At 41.6% G+C, this 14,681-nt stretch overlaps 1 protein-coding gene across 1 annotated transcript; it reads right to left on the bottom strand.

Moving 5' to 3' along the window:
- Window positions 1-9,627: 9,627 nt before the first annotated feature.
- LOC111974907 (claudin-4-like) lies at window positions 9,628-11,378 on the bottom strand. The gene has a single exon (XM_024002977.2). The coding sequence runs from the start codon at window positions 11,154-11,156 to the stop codon at window positions 10,503-10,505; it is 654 nt and encodes a 217-aa protein (XP_023858745.1). The 5' UTR covers window positions 11,157-11,378; the 3' UTR covers window positions 9,628-10,502.
- Between the last annotated feature and the right edge of the window lie 3,303 nt (window positions 11,379-14,681).

Genomic DNA, 14,681 nt, shown 5'->3' with positions numbered 1-14,681 from the left:
AGCTCTGACCACTACTGCCAGGGTCGCGGACAGAACACTGTCCTTCAGAGAAGTACACCACATGATGCAGTCCACACCATGTATCATTCAGATCATCAGCCTACATATGCTGAGGTAACCTCTGGCAAAAGACACCTAGAACAATCAGAGATAGGAGAGGTGCGCCAACTACTGCAACTAATATGCAGACTACTGAGCTAGACAGACCCTTTAATTCACACGCACGCACACGCGCACACACACAGGGTTGCAGATTGCATTGTACTTATTTTTTGTGCAGTCTTATTCCATTCTTATTAATTTGTTTACAACTATTCTTAATTTTATTGGCACCGGTATTATAATAATAATTATATGTAATGGTGTGTGTGTGTGTGTGTGTGTGTGTGGAAGTGTGTGTGTGTGTGTCTCTCTCTGCGCGTGTTCGTGGACATGTGTGTGTGCATCTGTGTGTGTGTTCATGCTTGAGGGATAGTAGTGTGAGACAACAACTAGAGAGCCCATAACAAGGAGTGTTTCACATGTGTGATGGAGCAGTGTTTAAGCCCCCTCTCTCCCATATTTCACATGTTCCTCCCTGTTCCGTTGTCCGACAGGAAGTCTGATCGTGCTACTGGGCTGGCTTAAGTCTCGTGGTCCACAACTATCTAGTCATGAATTATGCCACTTACCACTTCTAAAAATAGCTTATGTACTTGCTCATCAGTTAAGATGATAAACTCCCATTTGTCCTTTTACTGTAAGCATGGGAATGGAGTGACGGAAACTCTGTTTTATTGGAGACTCTTTATCTGGATACACCTGCTTTGGCTGAGTCATCTATTACTCTCTCGTTTTGTCTGAATCACCTTGTTAAAGTAAATCCCCTAACCTTTTATTTATCAAAGATCTGACTGAGAGAAAGTATGCTCCTACCAGACTCCTTTATAGAAACTACCTAACTGGGATTTAGAGGCTTGATATGACATAAAGTACAATATTTTGTTATTCAGAAGGTGAGTGGTCTTTATCTTTCCMTCTTTCTTTCCCCTCCCCCTGTATCTCTCTGTCTTTCGGTCTTTGTCTATTTTTCATTATAAGGTGTGCAGTGACCACCTGACCTTAATGCTTTGAGTGCTCCAGCAGATGTGAGGTGTCAGAYGGTTTGTGACCTCAGTGATGAGGGGGATTCCAGGGAGATGAGCTCATGCGTGATCAGTAGAGGGAAGTGACTTCTGACTCCACAGGCCAAGGTTAGAGGTGAAAGGTCAGGTCATGAGAAACAACAACCCAGCCCAACTGCCAACCACCGTACTGGGTTAATGTTATGATGTTCCCAATGCTACTGAGATTATTATAGGTATATTGTATCGTTGTATTACATTGGTCACCTGTTTGAGAATGAAATGTTTTGAGATGGAGTAGAATATTGGTAAAGCAATATGAAAAATTCAATAAAGTTAATCTACATTATTTATCCCTACTTGTCATGCTTTTATCGTCAACATTTTGGATCAGATTGGATTGTTGTTTTTTCCGTGTGAAGACTTTCCAAAAACGTTTTTAGAGAGAAACCATTTGTGATAGTTCATAAACACAGAAAGAAACATTCTTACACTCGTACACATAGTTACTCATGCTTTGTTCATTGCTGAATCACTGGCTGTTCATAAATCCATTCTCCCTGTCCCAGACAGGGGAGAGAGAGTGTGTGTGTGTGTGTGTGTGTGTGTGTGTGTGTGTGGTGGTGGTGTGTTGTGTGTGTGTGTGTGTGGTGTGTGTGTGTGTTGTGTGTGTGTGGTGGGTGTGTGTGTGTGGTGTGTTGTGTGTGGTGTGTGTGTGTGTCGGAATGTCCCACAGCGAGCCTTTATTAGGCTCATCCATACCACCACATTATAGATCCTGTAGCTAGGCAACTGCAGGTCCTAAACCGTTACATGGCTAGGGCCCATTGAGTGACATTGCTGGCCCTGTTTGCTTCTTTTCTCTCTGGAATGGGGGTATTTTAAAGGTGCACCCCCAACTTTACACACACACACCCTGGCTTTGTCGCCCTCTGTGAGGTGGCTGGAGGAGTGGAACTAACAGTCCCACAATAACAGCCCAGAGAGCCAGCCCATTTCCAACAGACCAGGGTCTGCTTCTTTGTGCCTAAACACCAGATACACACCACAGTCTGAATGCCAATAGAGGGAGGGATGCAATGCCTAGCTTGTCGTCATAGCGAAAAATTACTATAAACGTTACTATGAAATGCATAGATTATCAATGCATAGATTCACAATGGAGTTCTATCAAGTGGACAGGCTCTTGGCCACTTTCGGCTAAAATATCAATTGGATACATGCAGTTTTTGAACCAACATTTTCTCTCTGCTAATAGTTATTTTTTCACCAAAAGATAATCAGCCRAACTCYTATAGCTACCTCGACGCAATTGTTCTCGTGAATGGCCTTTACATTCTCTAGTTATGTMGGCATATGACCCACTACGGGCTTTATTTTAACAACCTAACACATTGGTAAATCTAAGCGCTGGCGGTATCGCTATACTTCTGGGTTAGGGTTGAATATTTTCCGTGTATCCCYGTAACTCAGTATTTACCGCCAAAACTGAAAGTGTCATTCAAAAGCATTATAAAGCATATACTGTAAATAGACCTATGTCTGGATTTGATTAGAGCTTTCATAAAACAAATTCAAGCCTGATGCTACCTGAGCCTGATGAGCATTTTATGAGCCCAAGCCCAAATGATTGTGCCTTATCCAATACATACAGTCAGGTCCATAAGTATTTGGACAGTGACACAATTTGCATAATTTTGGCTTTGTACGCCACCACAATGGATTGGAAAGGAAACAATCAACATGTGCTTTAAGTGTACTTTCATCTTTAATTTAAGGGTTTTGACAAAATTATTGAATGAACTGTGTAGGAATTACAACCATTTTTATACATAGCCCCCCAATTTTAGGGGCTCAAAKGTAATTGGACAAACTAACATAATCATAAATTAAATTGTGAGTTTTAATATTTGGTTGCAAATCCTTTGCAGTCAATGACTTCCTGAAGTCTAGAACCCATAGACATCACCAGATGCTGGGTTTCTTCCCTGGTGATTCTCTGCCAGGCCTTTACTGCAGTTGTCTTCAGTTTCTGCTTGTTCTTGGGYCATTTTGCCTTCAGTTTTGCCTTTAGCAAGTGAAATGCATGCTCAATTGGATTCAGGTCAGGTGATTTACTTGGCCATTGCAGAACATTCCACTTCTTTACCTTAAAAAAGTATTGGACTGCTTTCGCAGTATGCTTAAGGGTCATTGTCCATCTGCACTGTGAAGSACCGTCCAATGAGTTTTGAAGCATTTGGCTGAATCTGAGCAGATAATATTGCCCTAAATACTTCAGAATTCATCCTGCTGCTTTTGTCAGCAGTCACARCATCAATAAATACAAGGGAACCAGTTCCATTGGCAGCCATACATGCCCACACCATAGCACTACACCATGCTTCACAGATGGCGCTGACAGAGATGGCAGCATCACGACTAGCTCTTAGGAAACTCTGCAGTATTCTGTTTATGTACTATTTTTTACACWAATAGCTAAGGAATTGTTTTGTGGCATTACATAAAACCGGGAAGAACTATTGGATATTAGAGCGTCAGTAACTCACCAGAACATCTAGCATTACAACCAGGATTACGACTTCCCTGGAGCGGATCCTTTGTTTGCTCTCCCCAGAGCAATTGAACTTATTCCAGAGGCTGACCCAAAACAACACCGGCGCAGGAGAGGTACTCGGGGCGGTCTTCTTGTCCGACTTAGGAAGCGTGCGCACCACCCACCGTTCCTGAGTATTTTACTCGCTAATGTCCAATCTCTGGATAATAAAGTTGATGAACTCAAGGTGAGAGTTGCTTTTCAYAGAGACACCAGGGATTGTCACATAATCTGCTTCACAGAAACATGGCTCTCTCGAGATATACTGTCTGACTCTATAAAGCCAGTTGGGTTCTCAGTARATCYRGCCGACAGGAACAAACATCTCTCCGGGAACCAGAAGGGTGGATGTATATGTTTTATGATTAACGACTTATGGTGTAACTYTGATAACATACAGGAACTCAAGTCCTTCTGTTCACCCGGCCTAGAATATCCTACAATCAAATGCCGACCGTACTATCTCCCGAGAGAATTTGCAGCGGTCTATGTCCCCCCTCAAGACGATACCARGACGGCCCTCAAAGAACTTCACTGGACTTTATGCAAACTGGAAACCACATATCCTGAGGCTGCATTTATTGTAGCTGGGGATTTTAACAAAGCAAATTTGAGAAAAAGGCTCCCGGAATTCTATCAACATATTGTTTGTTGTACTCACGCTGCTAAAACCCTCGATCATTGTTATACTACCTTCCAGAATGCATATAAGGCCCTCGCCCGCCCTCCAATCGGCAATTTGGACCACGATTCCATCTTGCTCCTCCCCTCCTATAGGCAGAAACTCAAACAGGAAGCACCCGTGGTAAGGACTATTCAACACTGGTCTGACCAATAGCAATSCACGCGCCAAGATTGTTTTTATCACGTGGACTGGGATATGTTCAGAGTAGCTTCAGAAAAGAATATAGACACATATACCYATACGGTYAATGCATAGGAGATGTTGTACCCACTGTGACTATTAAAACCTACCCCAACCAGAAACCGTGGATGGATAGATGGGAGCATTTGCACAAAACTGAAAGCACGAACAACCGCATTTAACCAGAGCAAGAACTCTGGGAATAGGGAAAAATACAAACAGTGTATTTATTGCCTCCGCAAAGGCTAAACGTCGGTATAGGGACGTATGTGGCAGGGTCTACAGACAATCATGGATTATAAAAGGAAAACCAGCCACGTTGCGTACACCMACGTCTTGCATCTGGACAGGCTGAACACCTTCTTCACTCGCTTTGAGGATAATACAGTGGCACTGACACGGCCGCTATCAAGGACTGTGGGCTCTCCTTCTCCTTGGCCAACTTGAGTAAGTCATTTATGAGTGTTAACCCTCGCAGGGCTGCCGTCCCAGATGGTATCCCTAGCCTCGTCCACAGAGCATGCGCAGACCAGCTGGCTGGTGTGTTTAGCCCGGATCTCAATCCCATAGAGCACGTCTGGGACCTGTTGGATCGGAGTGTGAGGGCAAGGGCCATTCCCCCAAGAAATGTCCGGGAACTTGCAGGTGCCTTGGTGGAAGAGTGGGGTAACATCTCACAGCAAGAACTGGCAAACCTGGTGTAGTCCATGAGGAGGAAATGCACTGCAGAACTTAATGCAGCTGGTGGCCACACCAGATACTGACTGTTATTTTTGATTTTGACCCCCCCCTTTGTTCAGGGACCCATTATTTCATTTCTGTTAGTCACATGTCTGTGGAACTTGTTCAGTTTATGTCTCAGTTGTTGAATCTTGTTATGTTCATAKAAATATTTACAGATGTTAAGTTTGCTGAAAATAAATGCAGTTGACAGTGAGAGGACGTTTCTTTTTTTGCTGAGTTTATATATAGGGTTATATATCAATCTAGAACACGATTATCTATTTTGGATGCAATTTTAATGAAGTTGATGGATAAAGAGAAAGACTGCCAGAGTGTGCTCGCACATGCACTGATTTAAAGCAGCTATATTTGAGTGATAGGCTGTTTTAAAACTCTGCAAATGCAATTTAAAACAAATTTTTAAAAAATAAGATGAGACCCCAAAAAAACGGATGTAGATGGGTAAATTCTGTCTTTATATTACTGTAGCATAGGTTATGCTGCAGCAAATGCATGGCTACCTGTCACAATAAAAAAGTTACCATGATGAGATGATAGATCTAGATGCATTGTGAACTGTTCTCCATACTAAGATGGGCTGTCTGTCCCCAACCCTGAGTGTTGATGATTCGTCATGCAGAGGCCGTAGAGAAACCATATTTAGACATCGCATATAATTTAACAGTTCCATTTCATGCCATGCTGTTCATATAAATAATTTACTATAATTTACCAGTTTCTCTCAGTTATGTATCCTGGGAACAGGGAGTGGTTTTGGGCGGTAAATCCTGGTAAATCTTGTTAACCGGGTTCTCTCCATTCAACCCTATTGGAAACATATGTTTACATTGCCAAAGCAAGTGAAATGGATAATAAACAAAAGTGAAATAAACAATAAAAATTAACAGTAAACATTACACTCATAAACGTTTCAAAGGAATAGAGACATTTCAAATGTCATATTATGGCTATGTACAGTGTTGTAGCAGTAAATAAACATAAATATGGGTTGTATTTACAATGGTGTTTGTTCTTCACTGGTTGCCCTTTTCTTGTMGCAACAGGTCACAAATATTGCTGCTGTGATGGCACTGTGGTATTTCACCTAATAGATATGTGAGTTTATCAAAATGTGATTTGTGGGTCAGGAATCTGAGGGAAATATGTGTCTCTAATATGGTCATACATTTGCCAGGAGGTTAGGAAGTGCCGCTGAGTTTCCACCTCATTTTGTGGGCAGTGTGCACATAGCCTGTCTTCTCTTGCAAGCCAGGTCTGCCTTCGGCGGCCTCTCTCAATAGCAAGGCTATGCTCACTGAGTCTGTACATAGTCAAACCTTTCCTTAATTTTGGGTCAGTCACATTGGTCAGGTATTCTGTCACTGTAKTCTCTGTTTAGGGCCAAATAGCATTCCAGTTTTCTCKGTTTTTTTGTTAATTCTTTCCAATGTGACAAGTAATATATTTTTATTTTCTCATTTGTTTGGGTATAATTGTGTTGCTGTCCTGGGGCTGTTTGTGATTTTGAAACAGAGACCCAGGACCAGCTTGCTTAGGGGACTCTTCTCTAGGTTAATCTCTCTGTAGGTGATGGCTTTGTTATGGAAGGTTTGGGAACCGCTTATTTTTAGGTGGTTGTAGAATTGAATGTCTCTTTTCTGGATTTTGATAATTAGCGGGTATTATACTAATTCTGTTCTGCATGCATTATTTGGTGTTTTACATTGTACACAGAGGATCCTTTTGCAGAATTCTGCATGCAGAGTCTCAATTTGGTGTTTGTCCCATTTTGTGAATTATTGYCTGGTGAGTGGACCCCATACCTCAAAACCATAAAGGGCAATGTTTTCTATAACTGATTCAAGTATTTTTCGCCAGATTCTAATGGGATGTCAAACTTTTGATGACGTAGAAGGCCCTTCTTGCCTTATCTCTCAGATTGTTCATAGATTTGTGGKAGTTGCCTGTGGTGCTGATATTTAGGCCGAGGTATGTATAATTTTGGGGGTTTGTGCTCTAGYGCATTGGTGTCTAGATGGAACTTGTATTTGTGGTCCTGGCAACTGGACTTTTTTTGGAGCACCATTATTTTGTCTTACTTKGATTTACTGTCAGTGCCAGGTCTGACAGAATCTGTGCAGAAGATAAGATCTAGATGCTCTTGTATGCCCTCCTTGGTTGGGGACAGAAGCACCAGATCAGCAAACAGTAGACATTTGACTTCAGATTCTAGTAGGGTGAGGCTGGGTGCCCTCACCAATTCATTGATATATATGGTGAAGAAGGTGGGGCTCAAGCTGCGTCCCTGTCTCACCCCACAGCCCTYTGGAAAGAAATTWGTTTTTTGCCAATTTTAACCGCACACTTGTTTATGTACATGGATTTTATAATCTTGTATGTTTTTCCCCTAACACCGCTTTTCATKAATTTGTATAGTAGAATATCATGCCAAATTGAGTCAAAAGCTTTTTTGAAATCAACAAAGCATGAGAAGACTTTGCCTTWGTTTTGGTTTGTTTATTTGTCAGTTAYGGTGTGCAGGGTGAATACGTGGTCTGTCGTACAGTAATTTGGTGAAAAGCCAATTTTACATTTGCTCAATACATTGTTTTCACTGAGGAAATGTACGAGTCTGCTGTTAATGATAATGCAGAGGTTGCTGTTGACGCATATCCCGTGGTAGTTATTGGAGTCAAATTTGTCTCCACTTTTGTGGATTGGGGTGATCAGTCCTTGGTTCCAAATATTGGGAAAATGTCGGAGCTCGAGTATGATGTTAAAGTTTAAGTATAGKCAATTGGAATTTGTGGTCTGTATATTTTATAATTTAATTTAGGATACCATTAACACCACAGGCCTTTTTGGGTTGGAGGGTTTGTATTTTGTCCTGTAGTTCATTCAATGTAATTGGAGAATCCAGTGGATTCTGGTAGTCTTTAATTGTTGATTCTAAGATTTGTATTTGATCATGTATATGCTTTTGCTGTTTGTTCTTTGTTATAGAGCCAAAAAGTTTGGATAAGTGGTTCATCACATACATCTCCGTTTTGGATAGATAACTATTTGTGTTGTTGTTTGTTTAGTGTGTTCCAATTTTCCCAGAAGTGGTTAGATTCTATGGATTCTTCAATTATATTGAGCTGATTTCTGACGTGCTGTTCCTTCTTATTCCATAGTGTATTTCTGTATTGTTTTAGTGATTCACCATAGTGAAGGCATAGAKTCAGGTTTTCTGGGTCTCTATGTTTTCGGTTGGATAGGTTTCTCAAGTTCTTTCTTAGGTGTGTGACAGAGCTGCGGGAGTTGTGACCTGTTTTTGTTGGTTTTTTGTGATAGTTGTGTCAAGGGGAGCATATTTGGGAGGGAATGCTGTCACCTCCAGGTAAGGGTTTGTCGTGTGCTGAGAGTGTCAGCTTCTTGTCCAGTTCTGGCATGTTGGTCACCACAGACTAGTACATGTCCCTGGGCCTGGAAATGATTGAGATCACCCTCTAGGATGGAGAAGCTGTCATTGTTAAAGTATGGGGATTCTTTTGGGGGGATATAGGTTGCACACATGAGGAAATGTTTCTCTCCTGAGATAATTTCCTTATTAATTTGTAGCCAGATGTAAAATGTTCCTGTTTTGATTAATTTAATAGAGTGGGTTAGGTCTGCTCTATACCAAATTAACATACCCCCTGAGTCTCTTCCCAGTTTCACACTTGGTCGTTTAGTGGATGGGACTACCAGCTCTCTATAACCTATAGCGCAACCAGTGGGTCCATCTCCTCTATACCATGTTTCTTTTAGGATGGCAATGTCTGTATTTCCAAATGCTTTGATGAAGTCTGGTGATATTAATCCCACCAGGAAAGTTGTTTTGCCACCCCAATCAACCACTCTTAAACCACACAATCCGGCCTACATAACCAAACTCACCCATTGGCAGGAAAGAGCGATAGTGGTCGAAAGACAGACATGCGGGAAGACGTTTCCAGCACATTCTCCAGAGCTTCAATTTACACGCCTGCTAAACAGCGCGGTGGGTAGAGGGAGAGCTGGCTGAAAGGGGGATGGGGTTGGGGAGTATTGTGTGCTGAACAGCAGAGCCCCACTCTAGCTGAATAGGTATTGTCATCTGGATTTATAGTTCACCAAAGTACTTTCTCCTGCTGTGGGGGTTTACAACCGCCAGGCTGGGGTTTGGGGAACCACGGTGGGAACACGACGCATTGCGTGCAGGCCCAACCAGAAATAATATTAAGGATTTACAAACTACATGTTCTGATGTTTTGGTACCTTATTCTATTAATTCAACTACATTTCGATTAGTTTAAATGAAACACGTAAACAAATACTTTAAACAATATCCGTTTAATGTCAGTGTAACAACGGAAAGAAGAATATTGCATCAAATACATAATGGATCTTTACATCAAAACCAGTCAGTAAAACAGCAGTGTATTCCTAAAAATCCATGACAAGAAACACATCTGGCACAATATGTACATATATAAAACACAAGTTTGCTAAATGTTTTGTTTTATCTTAAAATAATTTAGACTCCAGAACAGGTGTTGTGGACATCCTARATTTGACATCTAAATCTATGGTCCTAATTTGTGTAATATATGTGATTTCCCGCTGTTATAGACAAATGTAAGAATGCCTGAGTTGTGTATTGGTTTGAAAAATAGGCCAACATGTTTTTGTCGATCTTCCCACAGTCTCATGCAGCAAAAATCCATTGTTCAAAAACCTTTTAAGTGGTTTGGAGTGCAACCACTCTGAAGTCACTGTAGCCTACACTGAAGTAAAAAGACAGTAGATATATTGTCATTAAAACTTAATTTAGAAAAACAAATTCTGGTAAACATTTCTAAATGCAAAAGATTATGAGCAATTATAGAAAATATAGCCTAGGACATTTAAAACAATACTGTACCTAAAACAAAGACGCTCCTTTTTGTCATTGGCTATCATTTTAGGCTATACCCATAGTCTCCAAACGTTTATTTTCTTGTTTGCAAAAAAAGYATGAATGAATATGTTCTCCAATATTGTGTTTAGTTTAAAGTCAGTGTTACAAAAGGGAATGACGCTTTCATTGATTTCAAAGTTCAGAGTAAACTGCAGGTGCAAAAAAAAACGTTTTTCAAAAACGTTTTTCAAAAAACCACAGACCACATTTAAGCACAGCCTAGCCACCCCATCATGAGGGTGAGACGCAGGGCTACACGTAATTCCTTTTGTCATAGTCCACGGTCCCGTTCGGTGTAGCCCGTTTGGTCGGGGCATATTTGGCCGAATAGCCCGAATTCCCGTTAGAAGGACAGGAGCAGCAGAGTAGCGCGCCCCCGATCAGCAGGAGCGCAGTGGCCGCCCAACCGATGTAGAGCGCAGCCCCAATCTCCCTCTTCTTGGACGGGGGCACCTGTGGGTTGTAGAAATCCGAGATTATGTTGTTGGCCATCCAGCAGAGAGGGACTAAAACAAACAAGCCACTGATTATGTAGATAACCCCTCCGGCGTTCACCACCCGGGCTTTGACGTTCTCGTCATTGATGCAGTTGGTACACTGCGCCCCGGCGATCACCACCATTAGCCCCAGCACGCCAAACACACATGAGATGACGGTCAGGGCTCGCGCCGCCTGCAGGTCGTGGCCGAGCGCAAGGACCGAGTCGTGCACCTTGCACTGCATCTGGCCCGTGCTCTGCACCACACAGGACATCCAGAGCCCATCCCAAATGGTCTGAGCCACCACAATGTTGGCCTCGATGAACGCCGTCACCTTCCACATGGGCAGCCCGCAAACGACCATCACCAGGAGCGAACCAATGACGCACAGTCCCAGTCCAAGGATCTCCAGTCCAGCGGACACCATCTTCGCTCCTTTTTAACGGATTTAYAAAATAATAATATTTGTCCTCCTCTGTGTTTACCAACGCGTCTCAATCTGGATGCTGCGCTTTAGGATATATGATCTTTAGTTAGGAAGTTGCTACAAATAGTCTACAAACGGATTTATTTTTAGTCAGTATGTTACTGACTGGCTGTAGAACAACTGGTAGCATAGAGCGGCTGGACCACGGATATATTTTGAGTGGGGTGTGGGCGACTCCACAAGGGCTAAAGCCAGATGAAAACTTTCACCCAATCAGAAGTCACCGCATCCTCTTAGCCCCAATGAGGAGGCAGGGAAATTGGATGAGAATGAACAAAGCCAGAGGAGCGCTTTGTGTGTGTTTACAGTTATTCCGAAGATGGTTAAGTATGTTATTTGGTTGAATATAGGTTTGGGAACAAACGCAAAGGACACTTGGAAGACCAATTGACCGTAGGCTGTAATAAAACCTGTTCTAACTAAATTGATTATTACTGGAATAGTCTTGTCTAGGGCTACACAATTATTAAATGGTATAATTTTTAAAGGAAACTCAGTAGAATTTAASCACAAGCKATGAATTGGTTGTACCCAGAGGATACTGTATATGGCTCTACCCAGACCTGCAACATTTATAGCCTATTAGAATCACATTCAATGTTATTTTATTTATTTGAATATTGTAACATTGTAATAATAGCCAAAATAAAAAAAAACACACAGCCTATGTAATGGCCCCATTCAGAGCAGTTTGGATTGCCCAATGCTGTGAAAGCTTGCGGTTTGCAAGTTATTGGCAACACAGTTGTAAGCAGGTGTAACTAGTTACGTTACAAATGTTTTTTTTATGGTAGGTTAGGCTATAAAATACATCTAGGCTACCATAGAACATTTCTTGAAATATATTTTATTGGGAAAATGCATCCACCCKATGCACTCTCTCCCCGACTCAATGTTTTATTTTTTACTAAGTTTGCATTGACATCAAAATAAAGTTGCCATTTAGACAAGGCTTGTTACATTGTTACTGTTGCGAGTAGGCCAGGCCAGGAGAAGGAATGTTTCCTCCTCCGTAACGACCAAAGCGTGTCAAGACATCAAAATCTGACGTCATCATCCATCAACAACGATAACCGCCTTGTGTAGAAACTGAGAGCATGGCTGCCATTTTGGACMTTACCTACCTATAGGCTACCAATTGTTGCACTTCCACCATAGTTTGAGCCGCAATGGACCCAGTGGCACTGACTCCCACCCGTGACAAACGGACATCATGGGGCGTAACAATTGAGCGATTTCTGAAATCTCTTTCCTGTCCTGGGATAGAAAGAAGAGGGGAAAATACTTATGTTTATTTCCATTTCAAAAATTACACACAGGTAAGGTATCAAACGGTCGTATATTAATGTTTGTCTACCCGAATGAGTCTGATGAAAAGGGATTGAGTATCTTGAGTGAGATTAGCGTTACAGATAGTTGAAGTTTGGCACCATGACACCAGTCACATGAGGAAAAACTGTTGCATGCTAAAGTTTGACATGAAACAAATAGTTTCATAGTGTTTCGCAAGTTTAATTTATAGGCCTGTTTCCTATTTAAGATAAGATACAATGTTTCCATATACAGTATATGCAATTATGCCAAACATATTCCTATTCATTTGGCCGTTAAATAGTTCATAGGGTCTGGTGTGTTTGCAAAATGTCAATCTTTCCCAAACTGGGTGTGGACGTCAAAACTGTAGTAGACAACACAAGGCCAAAACATTTCCGCTACATTACAAATATCCTAACTTCTCATTCAAGGAAGGAACATTGAAAAATACAAAATCATAATACAAAACGTCACTTGTGACAACATTGACAATGCATTGTGAATAGGGGCAATTCCATTTTGAGAGTCTGATTTTTCACTTTAAAGGGTAGGTAGCAAAAACGTATCACAGGTTTTACATTAGAATACACATCAAAAGTCCCAATGCAAAGTTACACCTCACTTTTTTTGTTTGTTGTTATTACATAAAACTGATCAGAATTCCGAAGAATGACGAAGTCACACAGTAAAAAACATTTGCAGAGTTTGACTTAATATGGAGGACCTGACGAGTCAGCCTATTTCCTAGGCAGAAACAACTTTAAATGTATCATTTTAAATTAAACCAAATTGTTTTCACTCATGACTATTGGTTTCCATTACATTTTCAGCGAATTTACAAGCAAATACTATCAATTTATTCTTACAAATCAGCTCGCAAAGTTGCTAGCCAACAAGCATGCTAATGTTACGTTAGCACTATGTGAGTGCATTCAACACCTAACTCATTAAAGTAAACCAGTGTTTTTTCGAAATACATAACGCCATCTTTTTATTTTACTAGGCAAGTCAGTTAAGAACACATTCTTATTTTCAATTAACTGCCTGTTGAGGGGCAGAATGACAGATCTGTATCTTGTCAGCTCAGGGATTTGAACTTGCAACCTTTCTGTTACTAGTCCAACTCACTAACCACTAGGCTACCCTGCCGCCCCAATAAATACGCCATAGTGGCGAAGTAATTACAATTGTGCAATTAACACTAGAGTGATAGATGTGCAGATGAGGATGTGCAAGTAGAAATACTGGTGTGCAAAAGAGCAGAAAAAACAAATATGGGGATGAGGTAGGTAGTAGGTTGGATGGGCTATTTACAGATGGGCTGTGTACAGCTGCAGCGATTMGTAAGCTGCTCTGACAGCCAATGCTTGATGTTAGTGAGGGAGATATGTCTCCAACTTCAGTGATTTTTGCAATTCGTTCCAGTCATTGGCAGCAGAGAACTGGAAGGAAAGGCGGCCAAATGAGGTGTTGACTTTGGGGATGACCAGTGAAATATACCTGCTGGAGCACATGCTACGGATGGGTGTTGCTATGGTGACCAGTGAGTTGAGATAAGGCGGAGCTTTACCTAGCAAAGACTTATAGGTGACCTGGAGCCAGTGGGTTTGGCGGAGAATATGTAGCGAGGACCAGCCAARGAGAGCGTACAAGTCGCAATGGTGGGTAGTATATGGGGCTTTGGTGACAAAACGGATGGCACTATGATAGACTGCATCCAATTTGCTGAGTAGAGTGTTGGAGGCTATTTTGTAAATTACATCGCCGAAGTCAAGGATCGGCAGGATAGTCAGTTTTACGAGAGTATGTTTAGCAGCATGAGTGAAGGAGGCTTTGTTGCGAAATAGGAAGCCAATTCTAGATTTAATTTTGGATTAATAGATGCTTAATATGAGTCTGGAAGGAGAGTTTACAGTCTAGCCAGACACCTAGGTATTTATAGTTGTCCACATATTCTAAGTCAGAACCGTCCAGAGTAGTGATGCTGGGCGGGCGGGTGCGGGCAGCGATCGGTTGAAGAGCATGCATTTAGTTTTACTTGCATTTAAGAGCAGTTGGAGGCCACGGAAGTTGTGTTGTATGTCATCGAAACTCGTTTGGAGGTTTGTTAACACAGTGTCCAAAGAAGGGCTAGATGTTTACAGTATGGTG

This window comes from Salvelinus sp. IW2-2015, linkage group LG15 (genome assembly GCF_002910315.2).
Source record: "Salvelinus sp. IW2-2015 linkage group LG15, ASM291031v2, whole genome shotgun sequence".
Taxonomy (NCBI): domain Eukaryota; kingdom Metazoa; phylum Chordata; class Actinopteri; order Salmoniformes; family Salmonidae; genus Salvelinus; species Salvelinus sp. IW2-2015.
The sequence above is the reverse complement of the archived record's forward strand: the minus strand, read 5'-3'. Positions and strand labels throughout refer to the sequence as shown.

Bases quoted from the DNA above. Each gene is read 5' to 3' on its own strand.
- LOC111974907 (XM_024002977.2), bottom strand. From the start codon at position 11,156: ATGGTGTCCGCTGGACTGGAGATCCTTGGACTGGGACTGTGCGTCATT.